The sequence below is a fragment of the Pelodiscus sinensis genome, chromosome 1 (genome assembly GCF_052426305.1).
Source record: "Pelodiscus sinensis isolate ZL-2025 chromosome 1, ASM5242630v1, whole genome shotgun sequence".
NCBI lineage: Eukaryota > Metazoa > Chordata > Testudines > Trionychidae > Pelodiscus > Pelodiscus sinensis.
Window position 1 is genome coordinate 296,783,312 of NC_143052.1, and position 15,908 is coordinate 296,799,219.

The following is a 15,908-nucleotide window of genomic DNA, read 5'->3' on the forward strand; positions in this document are numbered from 1 at the left end:
CTGATCTAGCCAGCTTTCTATCCATCTTACAGTCCATTTATCCAATCCATATTCCCTTAACTTGCTGACAAGAATATTGTGGGTGACTGTACCAAAAGCTTTGGGAGGACCAGAAACAACTTATTTTAATATTCATCATTTGCTTAATGAATATGCAAATGATTGATTGTTACTTGTCCTCCAAAAGTTCATGAATGGATTTACTGGTCCCCTGTCAAAGTTTGGGAACCTCTGATGTAGACTATCATTATTGCAGGGCTGTTAATTTGATATATATCCTGTAACAATGAAGATAGTACACTAACAGAAATGTATTTGTAATTTAAACTGAAATATTAAAACCTATGCTACTCTCTTGTTATATTATGACTTGTTTGTGGGGTGATCTCTAATTGTTCAGAACCATTGCACTTTCACTCAATGACAGTGTTTTTGATAGCTTTATTTGTCTTTTTTAACAGTGTGTAATAGTTCTTTCAGATTCATCCTCCACTGTCTAGTTTCTAATTCCTGTGAACTTAACAACTTTTTCCCTCCATAGAGCGTATTATTGCAATGTCATTTCCATCATCTGGGAAGCAGTCTTTCTATAGGAATCCTATAAAGGTAAATCAACTCCTAAAATCCCTCTTGCATGTAACTCCAAACTTAACAGCATTGAATCTGTATTCTACTTCGAATTCCTTTTCCCAGTATGGACCATACTGCGAATGACTAAACTAGTCTCTGATGGTCTCCAGGGAAAAAAATCTTGAAATCTGAGGCCAGTACTTAGTGGGTTTATGTCCAGATGACACAAGCATAAAAATTGAGGGTGTAGTCTCTCTCCATCTTGTCCTTGATCTGCCATCTAACTGTGGAATTTGTTGTGGCAGTGTCTGGAGGAAACCCTCATTTTCACTCTCTATTAAAGCCTTCTTGAGATGATCACTTTTCTCTGTCCAGGTTGTGTTAAATGGTGACTGACTAGATGAGGCTATTGTCTCTCAAATATAGAAGAATAATAAATGATCACTTGAAATTTCACTGAATCAGTTTAGGAACTGTGTAGGTGTATAAAAATTGATATCAGGTTGGCTCATTAGCTAGATAGGAATAGTTCAGTTTCTCCTCCTATGGTTTATTGTGACTAGTCACCTTCTTGGATAAGGGCAGTGGCATTGAGGAATAACTAATGTAAATGCAAATGTTTGGTGTTTAACAAATGTTTTGTCTGTCTTTAAGGAAGTTGCAAGATTCTTGGATACAAAACATAAAGATCATTATAAAATCTATAACCTTTGCAGTAAGTTATCTATTTAGCTACTGTTATCCTAAGGTTGGGTATGTCCCACAAAGTGTGTGGGATATCATTGAAGCTGGCATAATAGCCTCCTTCATTCAGGCTAAATGAGAGAACAATTAAATGCTGAGGGAGCATCCCCCAGCTCCTAGTGCTGCCCTCAGCCTCTGTTCTCGTTCATGGTAAAGTTATAGCCAAAGCAATAGAGGCTATATCTTTAGACACTGATAATTAAAGTGGCATCTGGGGATTAACTTGATGGAAGCGATGTGTCTGAGGGCTTGTCACAGTTCACAGCATGGAGTCAAACAGCTAAAAAGCAGGAAGACTGATAAACACTGGCAGGGTGTCTGTGGGAGCACTTTGGTCAGAGGAGCTTGGAATTGACAGACCACTGCCTTCCATTGTTTGATCCTCCTGCATTCAGGGAAGCAGGCCTTAGTGTACATTTTTTGCAAATAAACAAGGGTATATCTATACAGCAGCATTATTTCAGAACAACTGACATTCTGAAACCAAAAGTGCATCTACACCACAAGCCATTATTTCAAAATAAAATCAAGATGGAGGACTTCTTACTCTGATTCGTAACCCTCATTTCATAAGGAATAAAGGAAGTTAACAGAAGTGTGTTCTTCCTTTGACTACCTGCTGTGTAGACTAAGGATGTTAACGATCGGTTAATTGGCTAGTAGATGGAATTTCCATCGACTGGTCAATAGGCACTTCCGCATTCCTCCTTCTGCTGGGGCTGTCCTACATTTCAAATTAGGAATGCAGAACTCAGTGTGCATCCCAGGGCCAGCGGGAAGCCCTGCTGACTCTGGGCTGCAAACAGGTGCCTGCTTTGAAATCCCCCGCTGACCCCGAGCTCCATGCTGCACTGCTGCTTTGAAATGCCATGCAGAGCTGGGGTCTGCCCAGCTGATCCCAGGCTCCAGCACAGCTTTTCCCTAGAACCCAGATTCAGCTGACCCTGGGCTCCATGCATGCCACACAGCACAGCTGATGGGGGAGGGGGAGGAGAGAGAATCAGCTAGTTGATTAGTCTTTAACATCCCTCATAGATGGCACCAAAAGCTGAATTAAGCTATTTTGACTTCAGCTATGCAATTGATGTAGCTGACGTGCATAGCTTAATTCAACTTTTTTGCCCTGCTGTGTAGATGTGCCCCAAGATTGCATCAAAGAGATACCTAATTGGAATAACCCTCAAACTTTAAATTTTGGCTAGCCACTTGGCCAAAGTGTGTGTGTACATGACTCCCCCCCCCCCCCCCCCCAATCAGATCACAAGCCAACATCAGTTCAGCCAACCAGTCAGAAATGGGGAAATCAAGCTAAAAGGGTCATGGCTCTGAAAACTGACCTCACACAGAACACGATTGCTATTGATGGCAGTTAGTTCTATTGAATGAATAGATTCCCACTGTCTCTCTCCAATAGTCTCACCTGTTATGACAACATCCTCAAAACCTAGAAAAATGGCTTGACTACTGGCATAATTTATACATGTACGGGTAATTTACTAAAACTCTAAACTAGCTTAATCTGAAACTTTTTTTTTTTTTTGTAGGTGAAAAAGGTTATGACCCTGTGTACTTCCATTACAGGGTAGAGAGAGTCTTCATTGATGACCACAATGTCCCCAGCCTACAGTAAGTCAGGCTAGGATTTCTTCAGCCCAATAACAATACAGGAACTCCTTGAGTTACAAACATCTGACTTATTCATATGTATGGATATTTGTAAGGCTCATCTGCAGCCTCAGAGGACCAGGCACAAGGTGCAGGTGGCAGGGAGCAGCATGAGCACTGGTCAGAGGACTATGGCCAGCATCATCACCCTCTCCCTCCCCCACATGGCTCCAGTGGCCAACTCTATCCTCTGGCCACTAACCCCCTTGCTGGCAGCACCTAGCTCTTGCTCACCAGGAGACAGTGAGAAGGAGGACTCCAGAGGAGCAGGGGGCTGCCATGCACAGGCAGTGGCTGAAGAGAAGTGGTGATTTCCCCATCAATGTCACAGCTGCTCCCTGCTCCTCTGGAGTCCTGGAGCCCGTGCTCATGCTACTCACCACTTCCTGATGAGCAGGACCTGGGTGAAGCCAATGGGGGGGACAGTTGGGGGATGGGGTTGGCTGCAGGAGTTGGTGCAGCACCCATGGGATGGCTAGGAGATGCCCAGAAGTGTCCTTCAGAATCATCACCTACCTTCTGTAATTAAACCTGCCTTTCCTCAAGCACCAACATTCAAGGTTAAACACACAAATATTTAGTCAATTTTATTGGTTTTCTGTTTTAAGTACAGGCAGTCCCCGACTTACGCGGATCCGACTTATGTCGGATCCGCACTTACGAACGGGACTTTCTCGCCCCAGAGCTCACAGGCAGCGGTCAGCCACCTCGAACTCCAGGGCGAGAAAAGCTGCTCCCGGTGCCCCTGGTCTGCTGGGGACTGTCCCCAGCAGACCAGGGGCATTGGGAGCAAACCCGCAGAAGCGCGGGGACCCCGCCGCGGCTGTGGGTTTGCTCCCAGTGCCCCTGGTCTGCTGGGGACCGTCTCCAGCAAACCAGGGGCACCGGGAGCAAAGCGGTGCGGCGCCAGAGCAAAGCCTCAGAGGCGAGGTACCCTCTCTCTCCCCCCCCCCCCCCCCCGCTGCCGCTTTGCTCCCTGTGTCCCTGGTCTGCTGGGGGGGGGCGCAGCTAGTGTGCCCCCCCCCCCAGAAGACCAGGCTTTTGTTGTGGACCCTGGGGCAGAGCAGTTGGGGCGCTGCCGGTTGGTCCCGCAGCGCTGCTCCGGGCACTACTGGACCAACCCGGCAGCACCCCAACTGCTCTGCCCCAGGAGTCCTGATTCAGCCGCTGCTGGTCAGTTTCAGCAGCAGCTGAATCAGGACTCCTGGGGCAGAGCAGCTGGGGTACTGCCGGGTTGGTCCAGTAGCGCCGAGGAGCGGTGCTACTGGAGCAACCCAGCAGCACCCCAGCTGCTCTGCCCCAGACGTCCCCAAGTCAGCCGTTGCTGAAACTGACCAGCGCTGACTACAGGAAGCCTGAGGCACAGTTGCTCTGCCCCGGGCTTCCTGGAATCAGCTGCTGATCAGTTTCAGCAGCGGCTGAATCTGGACGCCAGTTCCGACTTGCATACAAATTCAACTTAAGAACAAACCTACAGTCTCTATCTTGGCAGTAACCCAGGGACTGCCTGTACTACTATTGCAATAGTATCTTTTATTGCAAATATTAAGTATTTCAGCTACTTTATGGGTTAAATAGGCTTTTATGGGCTAGCCTGGGAACCCAAGCACCATGTACAATGTTGTTTCAATGGGAAAAATGCTATCAGAATTCCAAACTGAGTTAAAAGCAAACTTTTGGAACACAACCTGTTCCGTAAATTGGGGACTTCCTGTACTAGGCATAAACCAAGTTCTGATTTAGCAGTAATTCATATGCTTTTAACTAGGGACATGCTGAAATTTACTGCCAATGTGCGTGAGTGGATGAAACAGGATGAAAAGAATATCATAGCAATTCACTGTAAAGGAGGCAAAGGTAAGAGGACAAGTTCTGTAGTAAAGAAGGTGTTGGAAAACCTATCAGCTAAAGTGGGATGAAGTTTGAGGTTTAAAATACATTCATTTATTACCTGATTAAATTGCAGATTCTGATGCAAATATAATTTACTCATGGGATAGTTCGGACTTCTATCCAGTCAAGTAACAGGCATGTTAACTACTTTGCACTTTGTATATCTTTAATCAGAAGCTCTTAAACCTTTACAGAGGGTAACATTTTAAAAAGCACTCTGTTGGACTGAGACTGATTTAATCACAGATGGGCCTAACAAGTATTAGGACAATCACTTGCTAAGTTTTGCCCAAATAAGTGGGGAAGCTAATAAGAAATCAATCTCCTCAGTTACCTCTAGCTCTGGACAGTACAGCTTCAATGTGCTTATTTATAACTTTGTTCTGTTATCCTAGATGTATGTCTAGGGTTGCCAGATGGTTTAACTAAAAATACCGAACACCCCCCTCCCCACCCACCATTCCACTCCTTACCCTCCACCCCCACAAAAGCACCAGGGAAAAAATTCTGGGAGACCAAAGTTGTTGAGCAAAAAAAGGACCCCGAGAATTATTAAGCTTTAAAAAAAAAAAAAAAAAAAAAACAGAACGGCCCCTTTAAGAAAAGCCTTTGAAGTTTTTCCCAGAACCAGAAGACCGCTTCCCTACAGAACCAGGTAAGCGGGAGAGGCCTCAGGGCTGGGCAGGGAAAAAAAAAAAAATCAGAAAATACTGGACATTGTAGGTGTCCAATATTTTCTGAATTTTTTTTACCAGACAGGAGGCAAAAATACTGGACTGTCCAGGTCAATAATGGACATCTGGCAACCCTATGTATGTCTTATTTTCCATGTTACCTCTCCTCCCATTTTCCCTCCTCTCCCCCAAAGTTACAGGTTTTGTGTTAGTTCAAATCACTACCCTGCCCTCCTTCTCCCCCCCCCCCCCCCCAACCTTTCTGGTTATTTTTTCTCCTCATAAAACTGATTCTGCAATTTCTCAAACATAACAATATAAACAGAAGTAGAATTGTTTGTGTTATCAGGCCAGGCTTCTAAAATCTATAGCAGGCTTCTCTGTGGCCTAAATATACCTTCACTATCAGCCAAAGCTTCTAAAACAATTTGAATCACAGTAGTGCTTACAGCCATTGAACCAAACTGCAAATCCTATATATAGTGGAAACTACTTCAAGCCAGGAGGTGCTGCAGCACCCTTAGCTCCAGCACTTACATCACTTTTAAAAATAGGACTTAAGCAACTAGGGTACTTGTTTAGAAAACTTTTATACTAGAATCAAACACTGAGACTATCAGTTCTTCCCCCCCCCCACCCCCCACCCCCCCTCCAAAGTGAAGACTGAAGGGCTGTATCTACACTGGGCCACTTATTCCGGAAAATCAGCCGCTTTTCTGGAATAAGCTGCGAGCTGTCTACACTGGCCCTTGAATTTCTGGAAAAGCAACGACGCTCTACTGTACAAAATCAGCCACTATTCCGGAAAAACTATTCTGCTCCCGCTCGGGCATAAGTCCTTATTCCGGAACACTGTTCCGGAAAAGGGCCAGTGTAGACAGCCCAGTAGTCTTTTCTGGAAAAAAGCCCCGATCGTGAAAATGGCGATCGGGGCTCTTTTCCAGAAAAGCGCGTCTACATTGGCCACAGACGCTCTTCCGGAAAAGCAGCCTGCCAATGTAGATGCTCCTTTTCCGGAAAAACTGAAAACTGAATAGTATTCCATTTTAAGCATTTCCAGAAATTCATGCCAGTGTAGACACAGCCAAGCAGAGAGGCTTGCTGCTGCTGAGTTACCAAGTATAGAACCCAGATCTTTCCTTTGTACCCATTCCCTGTTTGCTGCTAGACACATGCTTCCTCCATTCGATTGTCTGCATATGGAAGGTCTCTTGTCTATTAGCTTGTATTTGAATTTCTCGAGCAGAACTTCAGGCAAAATTGTTGAAAATAGTATGCCTAAAATTAAGGATCTCAAAGGATAAATGGCTCAAAATAACTGAGCACCTATTAGCTCTCCTGGAAATCGGTGAGCTTCTAGGTGCTTGGCATTCTGAAAATCTGACATACCTTTGTTAACAGTATTGGTTTTAATGTGGTGGCCTGTGTGCCTGCTTCATGTTGGTAGTTTTCCCTTTCTCAGGACATCCCTGTGGAGAAGAAACTCTCAGTAACACAAGTACAACTCTGGAGAATCTGTGCTACTGAGGCAAGGGTGCTTAGCCAAGTATGTGTAATCTTGCAGTTTTGAGGTGTGATATCAAATAAAATATGGGGCTCTTGAAAAAAGTGCTAGCCATCTTGCTATGGTAAAGCTGCAGAGAGGACTTGTAGGAGAATATTCTCTTCAAAGGAATAAGTTAGAGAAACTAGGAAAAGAGACCTGTAGAAACTGGTTTGCAAAAGAAGCTTCAGGGGGTAGCCAAGTTAGTCTGTACAGGATAAACTTAAACAACAAATTGTCTGGCAGCCCTTTATAGTCTAAAGTGCTACCAGACCATTTGTTTAAGTCAGGGGTTCTCAAACTAGTGACACCCCCCCCCCACCCACCCACCCACCCTCCCCAGCTGTTCGGGATCTACAGTTTGAGAAACACTGGTTTAAGTTTATGCTTTGCAAAAGGACATCTCATTTTAAGTTCAGCAGTAATGGATCTTGTCTAAAGGTGTACTTTATAGTCTACTCTGAACAGAGGCCACATAAGTATGTAAACTGAACTTCTCAAAATAGCATGATAACTGTACTTGCTATAGCTTTGGTATTTCTTGTTTTTTTTGTTTCTGCTACAGGCAGGACTGGAACAATGATTTGTACTTGGCTCATTGACAGTGACCAGTTTGAGAGTGCAAAGGTACCAGGAAAAAACTGATATTAGCTGTTTTAGTTTGTGGTTTGTGGTGGTGTGTGGTTTTATTTATTTATTTTTTTTAATAGCATGATAGGCACCAGAAGAGGCATCTAAGGCTACGTCTAGACTATATGCTCTTTCAAAAAAGTGTCTAGACTACAATCAGTACTTTCAAAAAAGCAAGCTGCTTGTTTGAAAAGAGCACCCAGGCAGTCTGGATACTCTTTTGAAAAAGCACAGTTTGCATTACATAGCACCTTTTTTGGAAAGAGCACTTTCGAAAAAAGGCTTTATTCCTTGTAAAATGAGGTTTTCCACAGTCGACAAAACTGCCTCATTCTTTCGATTTACTGTTGACAGAACATGGCGGCAGTCTAGGGTGAAGATTTTTTTTCAAAGCCACTTTTTTTGAAAAAATCTCTGTAGTATATTAACTGTACAGTGTACTTACCCTGTGTGTGTTAACTAGAGGCCCTTTACACATAAAGTGTAAGCTGCTCTTAAAAGACTTTGCCTTTGGTTGGTCATATGGTTAATGTTTATAAGTTGAGGGGATGGAATAAAGCAGTCAAGAAGGACTGGAATGATATCATCAATGAAAGCACGTGCCTTCAGAATGACTTAAAAAAATCCTTCCACTTTAAAATCCATTAAGTAGGTATTTAATCCCAATATCTTACTCTGAAACAAGGCTGTCTTGAAGTTTAGTATCAAATCTTAACATGTCCCAGCTTCCCCTTTAATTTAATTCCCTGTTTGCCTGCACCTACCAGACTGGTTTCTATTGTGGATGCACATCTCTTCAGAGACCTGGACCTCTGTGGTCTCTACGCCCCAGTTTTTGGAAGGTGGAAGCATACCTTTCTTTAAACTTGCTGTTCGACAAAGAAAGCAAAACCAGGAGCCAAGGGTGAAAATGAACTAACACTAAGAGTGGCAAGTCTCATAATTAAAAGCAGATCCGCTGCTGCTGCTGCTGCTGCTGCTGCTGTAATGCAGCACAGCTCGATTTGTGGCCCTAATGTATGGAGAACAAAAAAGTATCTCTGAACATGCATCTGTATGAGGATCATCAAGATAGATGTACTGAATTAACTCTTTTTACATGGTAACTTGTGGACTTCTTTCCAATTAGCTTGAATGTCTAAATTGTTACATGAAACTTCAGAAAAGAACTTCAAAAATTGTTTGATAGTGATCTCTGGAATCACATCTGGTGTGGCTTTCTAGAGTGTCTGAGTTCTTCTTTGAATGGTGGAAACAGACTGGGAGTGTAAAGTTTCTAACAAGTTAAAATCTCAGATATTGTCTAATTGTTGCTCTGGTAAAGCCACTTAAATACTGTCACTTTCTGACTAGCAAATTTTTGTCCACCTTGAAATGGCCTGTCACAATAAGGATGGACTAGTCCTTGTGTTTCCGCTACCAAATCACTAACTTCCAAAGCTGCTTTCAAACATTGGTTGGAACTTTCAAAACCGATAACCACTGTTTACATCTGATTTTTGTTAATTTTTTGTTGTAATTGTAGTATACAAACTTCATTGTGAGCAAGCTGCAAAATTTGTCCTGTTAATTCATTTAATATTATGAATCTTTTTATATGTAGGAGAGCTTGGACTATTTTGGGGAGAGGAGAACAGATAAAAGTATGAGTTCCAAATTTCAAGGAGTTGAAACACCATCTCAGGTGAGAGCCTAAACTGAATTGTGGGAGACGGATTGTAGACAAGAAAACATATCAAAATCCACTGTGTAATGGATGGAAAAAGCAAAACTGAGGGGTATGTGTGGGTTTTTTCCATAGTTCAATTGACATTCCAGATTTTGTGTGCTGTATGTCTTCATAAACACAATTTTAATTGAATGACTTTCCTTTACTAGGATGGCCCACATCTTTGGAGAAATTTCCTTCTCCTGTAGCACCAACAAATGTGGAAGTGGGCATTTGACCCTGGGGTCCTGGTGGCTGTGTAGCCTAGTGGCTAGGTCACTGAGTAGGCAGGCAAAAGGTGGGAGAGGGGAGGGGACAGGAAGGCAGCACTCCCCTTTCCCCTTGTGTTCCTGGACCAGAAACTCCAAATCACTCTGTCCAACTCCTTAAATTTGGGGCATAGCCCCAAGAGTCCAGAGTCCCCTTAGTTGGGGCTTCTCAATATAGGTTTGCCCCTTTTTCCCAGAGGGCCATGGGGAGGCTTAGCATCCAGGGGATCAAGTGAGTGGACAGGCTCTGGCTCGTGCCCTGAGACTGCTGAACCAGGCTCCTGCCTTCTCACTAGTCAGCTCCAACCTGAGCCAGGCTCCTTCCTTTTCTTCCCCCTGCAGGCCTGGCATTGGTTGCAGGGAAAGCAGGGTAGAGCTAGCTGGGCTCAGAGGGTTTCTTTATCCTCTGAGACACCAGGTCATTTCTCTGCTCCCTCACAGGAGGGAGGGGGGAAAGATACAGACTTTAAAAAAGTTCAGTACCTAGCACCTTAGTATTAACAAAATGTTGAACAAATGATGCTCAGAACTAGAGCTGTCTGAGGGGCAGGATATGGCTTCTGTTTTTCAAAGTCGTGTGTTTAAATTTGATTTTTATTTTTGTCCTCAACCGGATGAACTCAAAACTGCGCCCAAAAAGAGGATTTAAAGAAAAATACCATTTGGAAGAATGGAATAGGAAGGGTGGTCTTTTTTTGTTTTTGTTTTTGTTTTTTGGCCTTTCCAGCTTCTCATCTAGAAGGAAGGCCCTTGTAATTTTTTTTTCTTTGCTCAAAATAAGTGAAGTGAAATTGAGAGAGGGCCTTCCAGGAAGAGCAGACAATAAGCTGTCTTTTCAAACTCAGATCTGAGAAAAGGGTACTTTCATCAAAAGACTGCAGACCAGTTACTCAACACCCACTTAACGCCCTATCAGAGCAGTGTTAATGCTTTTTTATAGATGGGATATAGGAAACTGACAGACTAAACTACTTCCTGAAGAGTGCACACAGAGCAAAACTATAGAGCAGTGGTTCCCAAACTTTTCAGCATCATGCCCCCTTTTTGACTTTTGAGAAACGCTCACGCCGCGTCCCCCCCTCCCCCAGCAACAAAACTTGTTGGGGGGGGGGGGGAGGAGGAACTGACTGGGCTGGAAAAACAAAAATAGCAAGGAGATTGATGGGGGCTGAGTCACCTTGTGCCCCCCCTCCCCGGAATTCCTGCATGCTCCCCCCCCCCAGTTTGGGAACCCATACTATAGAGGAAATGGGATTAAAAATATGTAAATTCCTGTCCTTTAGCTCATTCATCAGTCTCTTCTCATTCATCAGTCACTGAAAGTAACAGGGTCAATATGTACCAAATGTGGTGAGGACCATATTTAACATAGGCATCTTTTATTTTTCATTGCAGAGTCGGTATGTTGGGTATTATGAGATCCTGAAGAACAAATATAACTTGACACTCCCACCAGAGAGAGAACTCAAAATAAAGAACATCAAAATCTACTCTATTAATGGTAAGAATTAATACAAATTATGTGAATGGTCTTTAGTCTTTTACCCATTTTTGAAATGTTCCCCAAGTCACTTGTTTCAACTCTATATATTGAATGTAACACATGCTGTATTTGTAAAGAAATCTTACTGGGGTCAGAATTACTAGAATAAGCACAGATCTCAGTGGTGAGAGGTGCTTTGCTGTTTCATGGAGGCCAGGTAAAACACTATGAAATTCTATATAAATGTAAACTCAAGGACTTTGTAACTCAGTTGCAGGCAAAAGGAACATCTTCTGTGACTGTGCCCTTTTTAAAATAGGTTCTTTCTGCTGGGTTTTTTCAGTAATGCTTATTCCCTCCAACTGGCATTAGAATGAGATGGGGGCGGGAGATGGAGATGCATGTATTCAGGAACTAGAATTTTTGCAGATAAATGACAGTGAAATATCTGGCATGAATCAAATGCTTTTAAGCATGCTTCTGAGTCTGACATGAGAGAAGGCAAACACTAAAGTTTCTATGGGTGGGCACCTAAAATCTTGGGTCCACCTAAGAGATAAGGTTGCATTTTATTGTGGTTGATTTCTTACCACCCAATTTTCTAAAGTTGAAGGTCCATGTCTCCACTGTGCACAAGAAATCAATGCAGTTCAAAATAGTGTGTCCCCAGTAGGGAGACTGCTGACTGTGGGTAGCCATAGTGCCTGTGCTGCTTTGAATGTTGGGTTATGCTCCCAGTCCATGCTGGGACCAAAACTTCAGCAGGTTCTGGGTTTGTGTGGTCCGTGTCCCATAATGTGCCTGTTTCCTATTTATCTTAAGGGGGAGGGCGTAAACTGTCTTTTCATGCCCTTTCTGTCCCCGGTTACCTGCACAGATGCCACAGGGGGGGTGGGTGGGTGTGTGTGTGTGTGTGTGTGTGTGTGTGTGGCACACCCCTTCCCCCTCCAATAGAACCCATTGTGCATTAAAACATAGAGGGTGATGTCTGTCTAATTTGATGTGCCTAATGGTGGAGTGTGAAGAGTGTATGCACGTCACTTCAGAAGGAGGACTAAGAGGAATCTCAGGGTGCCATGGAACTGAAATGCAGCCAGCATTTGATCCTATTGACTGCACCAGAACAGGTGTTATACTGCCTTGGACAAGCACAGACTGGAGGGACCTCATAGTGCTGCAGGTATGGGATGATCAGCAGTGTCTGCAAAACTTTCCCTTGCCCTGAAGTGCCACATAGTCCTGCATTTTGCTGAAGTGCCAGGGATGCCTGAATGAAACCCACTCTGACAGTGGAGAAGCAAGTGGCAACTGTTCTATGGAAGTTTGCAATGCCAGACAGCTACTAGTCAGTTGGAAATCTGCAATAGGGGCTGCTGTTATACAAGTAGCCAAAGCAATCAATACTATTCTACTATGGAAGGTAGTGACTCTGGGAAACGTGGATGCCACAATGGCGGGCTTTGTTGCAGTGCAGTTTCCTAACTGCAGTGAGGCAATAAACACACGTCCCCACCTTGGCACCTAACCACCTTGCCAAGGAGTACATTAATGGCAAAAGGTACTTCTCAGTGGTGCTGCATGGGCTCGTGGATCACAAGAGCCATTTCCTACTGCCCCATGTTGATGTCTGTGAAAGGTGCATGATGCGCACATCTTTAGGAACTCCTGCCTCTTCAGAAAGCTGCAAGCTGGAACTCTTTCCCCAGACTGGTGGGGCTGCATAGTGCTGCAGGTATGGGAAGATCAGAATCAGAGATGGAAATGCCAATAGTGATCTTTAGTGACCCCCGCCCCCCATTGCTCCTGTGGCTCATGAAGCCATACACGGGCAGCCTGGATCACAGTAAGGAACAGTTCAACTATGCACTTGCACAGTCTAGAACGATGGTTGAATGCCCTTTTGGGCATTAAAGGGAAGGTTTAGGAGTCTTCTGACTAGGTTGGACCTCAGTGAACACAACATTCCCTTTGTTGGGGGCAGCCTGTGTGCTCTATAATCTTTGGGAGCAAGGGGGAAACTTATCTAGCAGGGTGGAGGGTTGAGGCAGAGTGCCTTGCCAGAGACTTTGAGCAGCCAGGCACGAGGGTGATGATGAGAGCACAGGGCAGTGCAAGTCAGAGGTTTTAAGATAGTTTTATGAATGGCCAGTTCTGAGAGTCTTGCAAGCTCTCAACAAGGTGCCCCTTCATTCAGTGGTAATTCCCAACCCAACTCCTGCAGTACAAGCAATAAAGAGACTGTTGTTCAGAGGCCATGTGTCTGTGTGGCTTTGTGTGTGTGTGTGTGTGTGTGTGTGTGTTTATTTAGGGAGGACAGCAGGGACAGAAAAGGAGTTTGTGGTGGGACCCAAAGGGTGGGGAAAAATCAAATACAGGAGTGTTTCTTTTTTGCCTCACAAGGTCCTGGAGCATGAATGTGAGGCTGCCCTTGAGTGCTCTTCTTCTCCCTCTCCCTCTCCCTTCCCTGGTGTCTTGTGGTGAAGGCTGCAGCACTGGGGGGGGGGGGGGGGGGGGAGAGAGAGTTACTTTCTGGGAATGCTGCCAGGTGCTCCATCATAGCAGTCAAGGACACAGATATTCTCCTGGTGCTTCTTTGCAGTTCCCTGCATGCTAGCCTATCCTGTCCTGTTCTGATCGCATCTCCTCCAGTACTATATGCTTCCATTCCATTTGTTTCTTAAACATGTCTTTTGTCAGTTTTTGCTTGTGGCTTTGTGCAAGCCACACCGCTGCTGGAGCCAAAGGAGTATGAAGCAAGCTCCAAGCTGTTCCCATTGTAACAAAGTTACAAGGGCACGCATTACAGGAGATACTGTGGAGCCTAAAACCTAATCTGTTAACATACAGCAAAGGTCTCTCTGACAATGGAAATATGTTCTGTGCAAGGCCAAAGATATGCATCAAAGTGGCCACTGTACAGCAGGTACAGAATTCTCAGGGGAGCATCTGGACTCATGCTGTTTGTAGATGGGCATGATAAGGGGCCTGCCAGGCAGTAGAGGGGATGTTGAGAACAGGATGGCAGCTCACAGGGCTTTCCTCCTTGGTCTGCCACACCCCACTTCCCAGGAGAGTGCTACTTTCCCATCCCACAGAAGCCTGCAGGTGAGAGGCAGAGGGTGCTAGAGGCTGAAGCCATGATAGCAGCAGAAGCAATACCTAATAACTTCCCTTTCTCCTTCATCCAGGCTGCCTTCCAAGATCTCAGTCTTCTCCAAATCACACAGGCTATGTCTGCACTCGCAGCTTCTTGCACAAGTATGGCCATACTTGTGCAAGAATCCGCAGAGCAACCACCCTGCCTGCCTGCTCTTGTGCAAGGAAATTTACAGTACGGCGTGGTAAGAGGGCTTCTTGCACAAGAGCTACGCTCTTTTTTTCTTTTTAAAACAGGTGTAAGCCCTCTTGCGCAAGAGGGCAGTGTGGATGCTCAGCAGGGATTTATTGCACAAGAAAGCCCTATGGCTAAAATGGCCATCATAGCTTTCTTGCGCAAGAGCGTCTACACTGCCACGGATGCTCTTGCGCAAAAGCTCATCTCCCACATGGCAGTGTGGATGTTTTCTTGCGCAAGATTTTCTTGCGTAAGAAGCCACCAGTGCAGATATAGCCACAGTGACAGAGCTGATTCTGATTGAAATCTGGCCAGAAACCTGGACCTTGCAAAGCATTGCAGCATGCTGCAATGACCGCAGATCTCTAACTGCTGGCTTGGCATGGGAAGGTGTCCTCTACCGTAGGATGAAATAAGGCAAGCCTCCCCAGAAACCTTGAAAGAGATCAGTTCCTATCCCCTTCCCACCATGCTGTTTAGGCAGAGTATGCCACACATCACACCCAATTGCTCTAACCTGCTCCTAGCAAGAGGAAAAATTGTGAACTTGCCAGAAGTGCCCTCCCTGGGATCAGTGCCTGACAGTCTCCCTCCCAGCATATCTCAAAGGTTATAAAAAGTTATTGGCTCTCATGGCTCGCCGGCCGGCCATTCTCTTTCTCCCCCCCTCCCCCCCCCCCCCCCCCAAATCACCTTGTGGTCCTCCATGTTGCTACCCTGAGTGTCTTGGGAGAATTCCACAGTCTGGCTTGAGAAGCTGGTTGGGTCCCTCCCCCTTAGGATCACATGCAGCTGGTCATAGAAGTGGCATGTTTGAGGTGATGCACCAGACAGTTTGCCTCCTTTGCCTTGTGATAAGACTGCCTCAGCTCCTTGATTTTTTTTTTTGACTGCATTGGTGGGTATCCATGGTGTATCCTTTCCCCACCATGCACTTTACAAAGAGATGGGTGTATCTTTTTGCAGATTTTGGAGCCAAGAGAATGTATTCTCTCCTCCTTCCTCCCCCTCCTCCCCCAATGCCTTGATGAGGTTCAAGATCTCCTTCACACTCCATGCTGGAGCTCTTTTGCGCCCCTGGGAACTGGAGCTCATAGAGCTCGAACTCATGGCCATGTGTGCAGCTCTGGTGGGCTGTCTGTTCTCAGGTGTGTTCACAACATTGGTCACCTGGAAGATGAAAATCAAACTTTCCCAGGACTTCCTGTCCACCTGGAGAGTAGTAGAGATGCAAATTCTGGCCAGAGTGATCCTAGCAGGGTGCTGTGGGATGCCTCCCAGAGGCCAAGAAAATCTACTCTCTAAGTACTGGGTCTAAATTACCATAAATTCAACCATACAAGGTCAGATTTTGCATTACTCCTTATAAAAGCAGGAGGACCAAAATCCACTTCG

At 45.0% G+C, this 15,908-nt stretch overlaps 1 protein-coding gene across 8 annotated transcripts in view; it reads left to right on the forward strand.

Annotated features, from left to right (window-relative positions):
* Window positions 1-15,908, forward strand: part of LOC102447345 (phosphatidylinositol 3,4,5-trisphosphate 3-phosphatase TPTE2) — a 79,220-nt gene that overhangs the window by 57,497 nt on the left and 5,815 nt on the right. For all 8 annotated transcript variants that reach the window (XM_025185582.3, XM_025185583.3, XM_089775491.1 and 5 more), the window contains 7 exons: window positions 542-606; window positions 1,225-1,285; window positions 2,859-2,940; window positions 4,748-4,836; window positions 7,655-7,716; window positions 9,323-9,403; window positions 11,092-11,197. In XM_025185582.3, coding sequence (XP_025041367.3) covers window positions 542-606; window positions 1,225-1,285; window positions 2,859-2,940; window positions 4,748-4,836; window positions 7,655-7,716; window positions 9,323-9,403; window positions 11,092-11,197 — 546 coding nt within the window. The remainder of the gene's footprint in view (window positions 1-541; window positions 607-1,224; window positions 1,286-2,858; window positions 2,941-4,747; window positions 4,837-7,654; window positions 7,717-9,322; window positions 9,404-11,091; window positions 11,198-15,908) is intronic.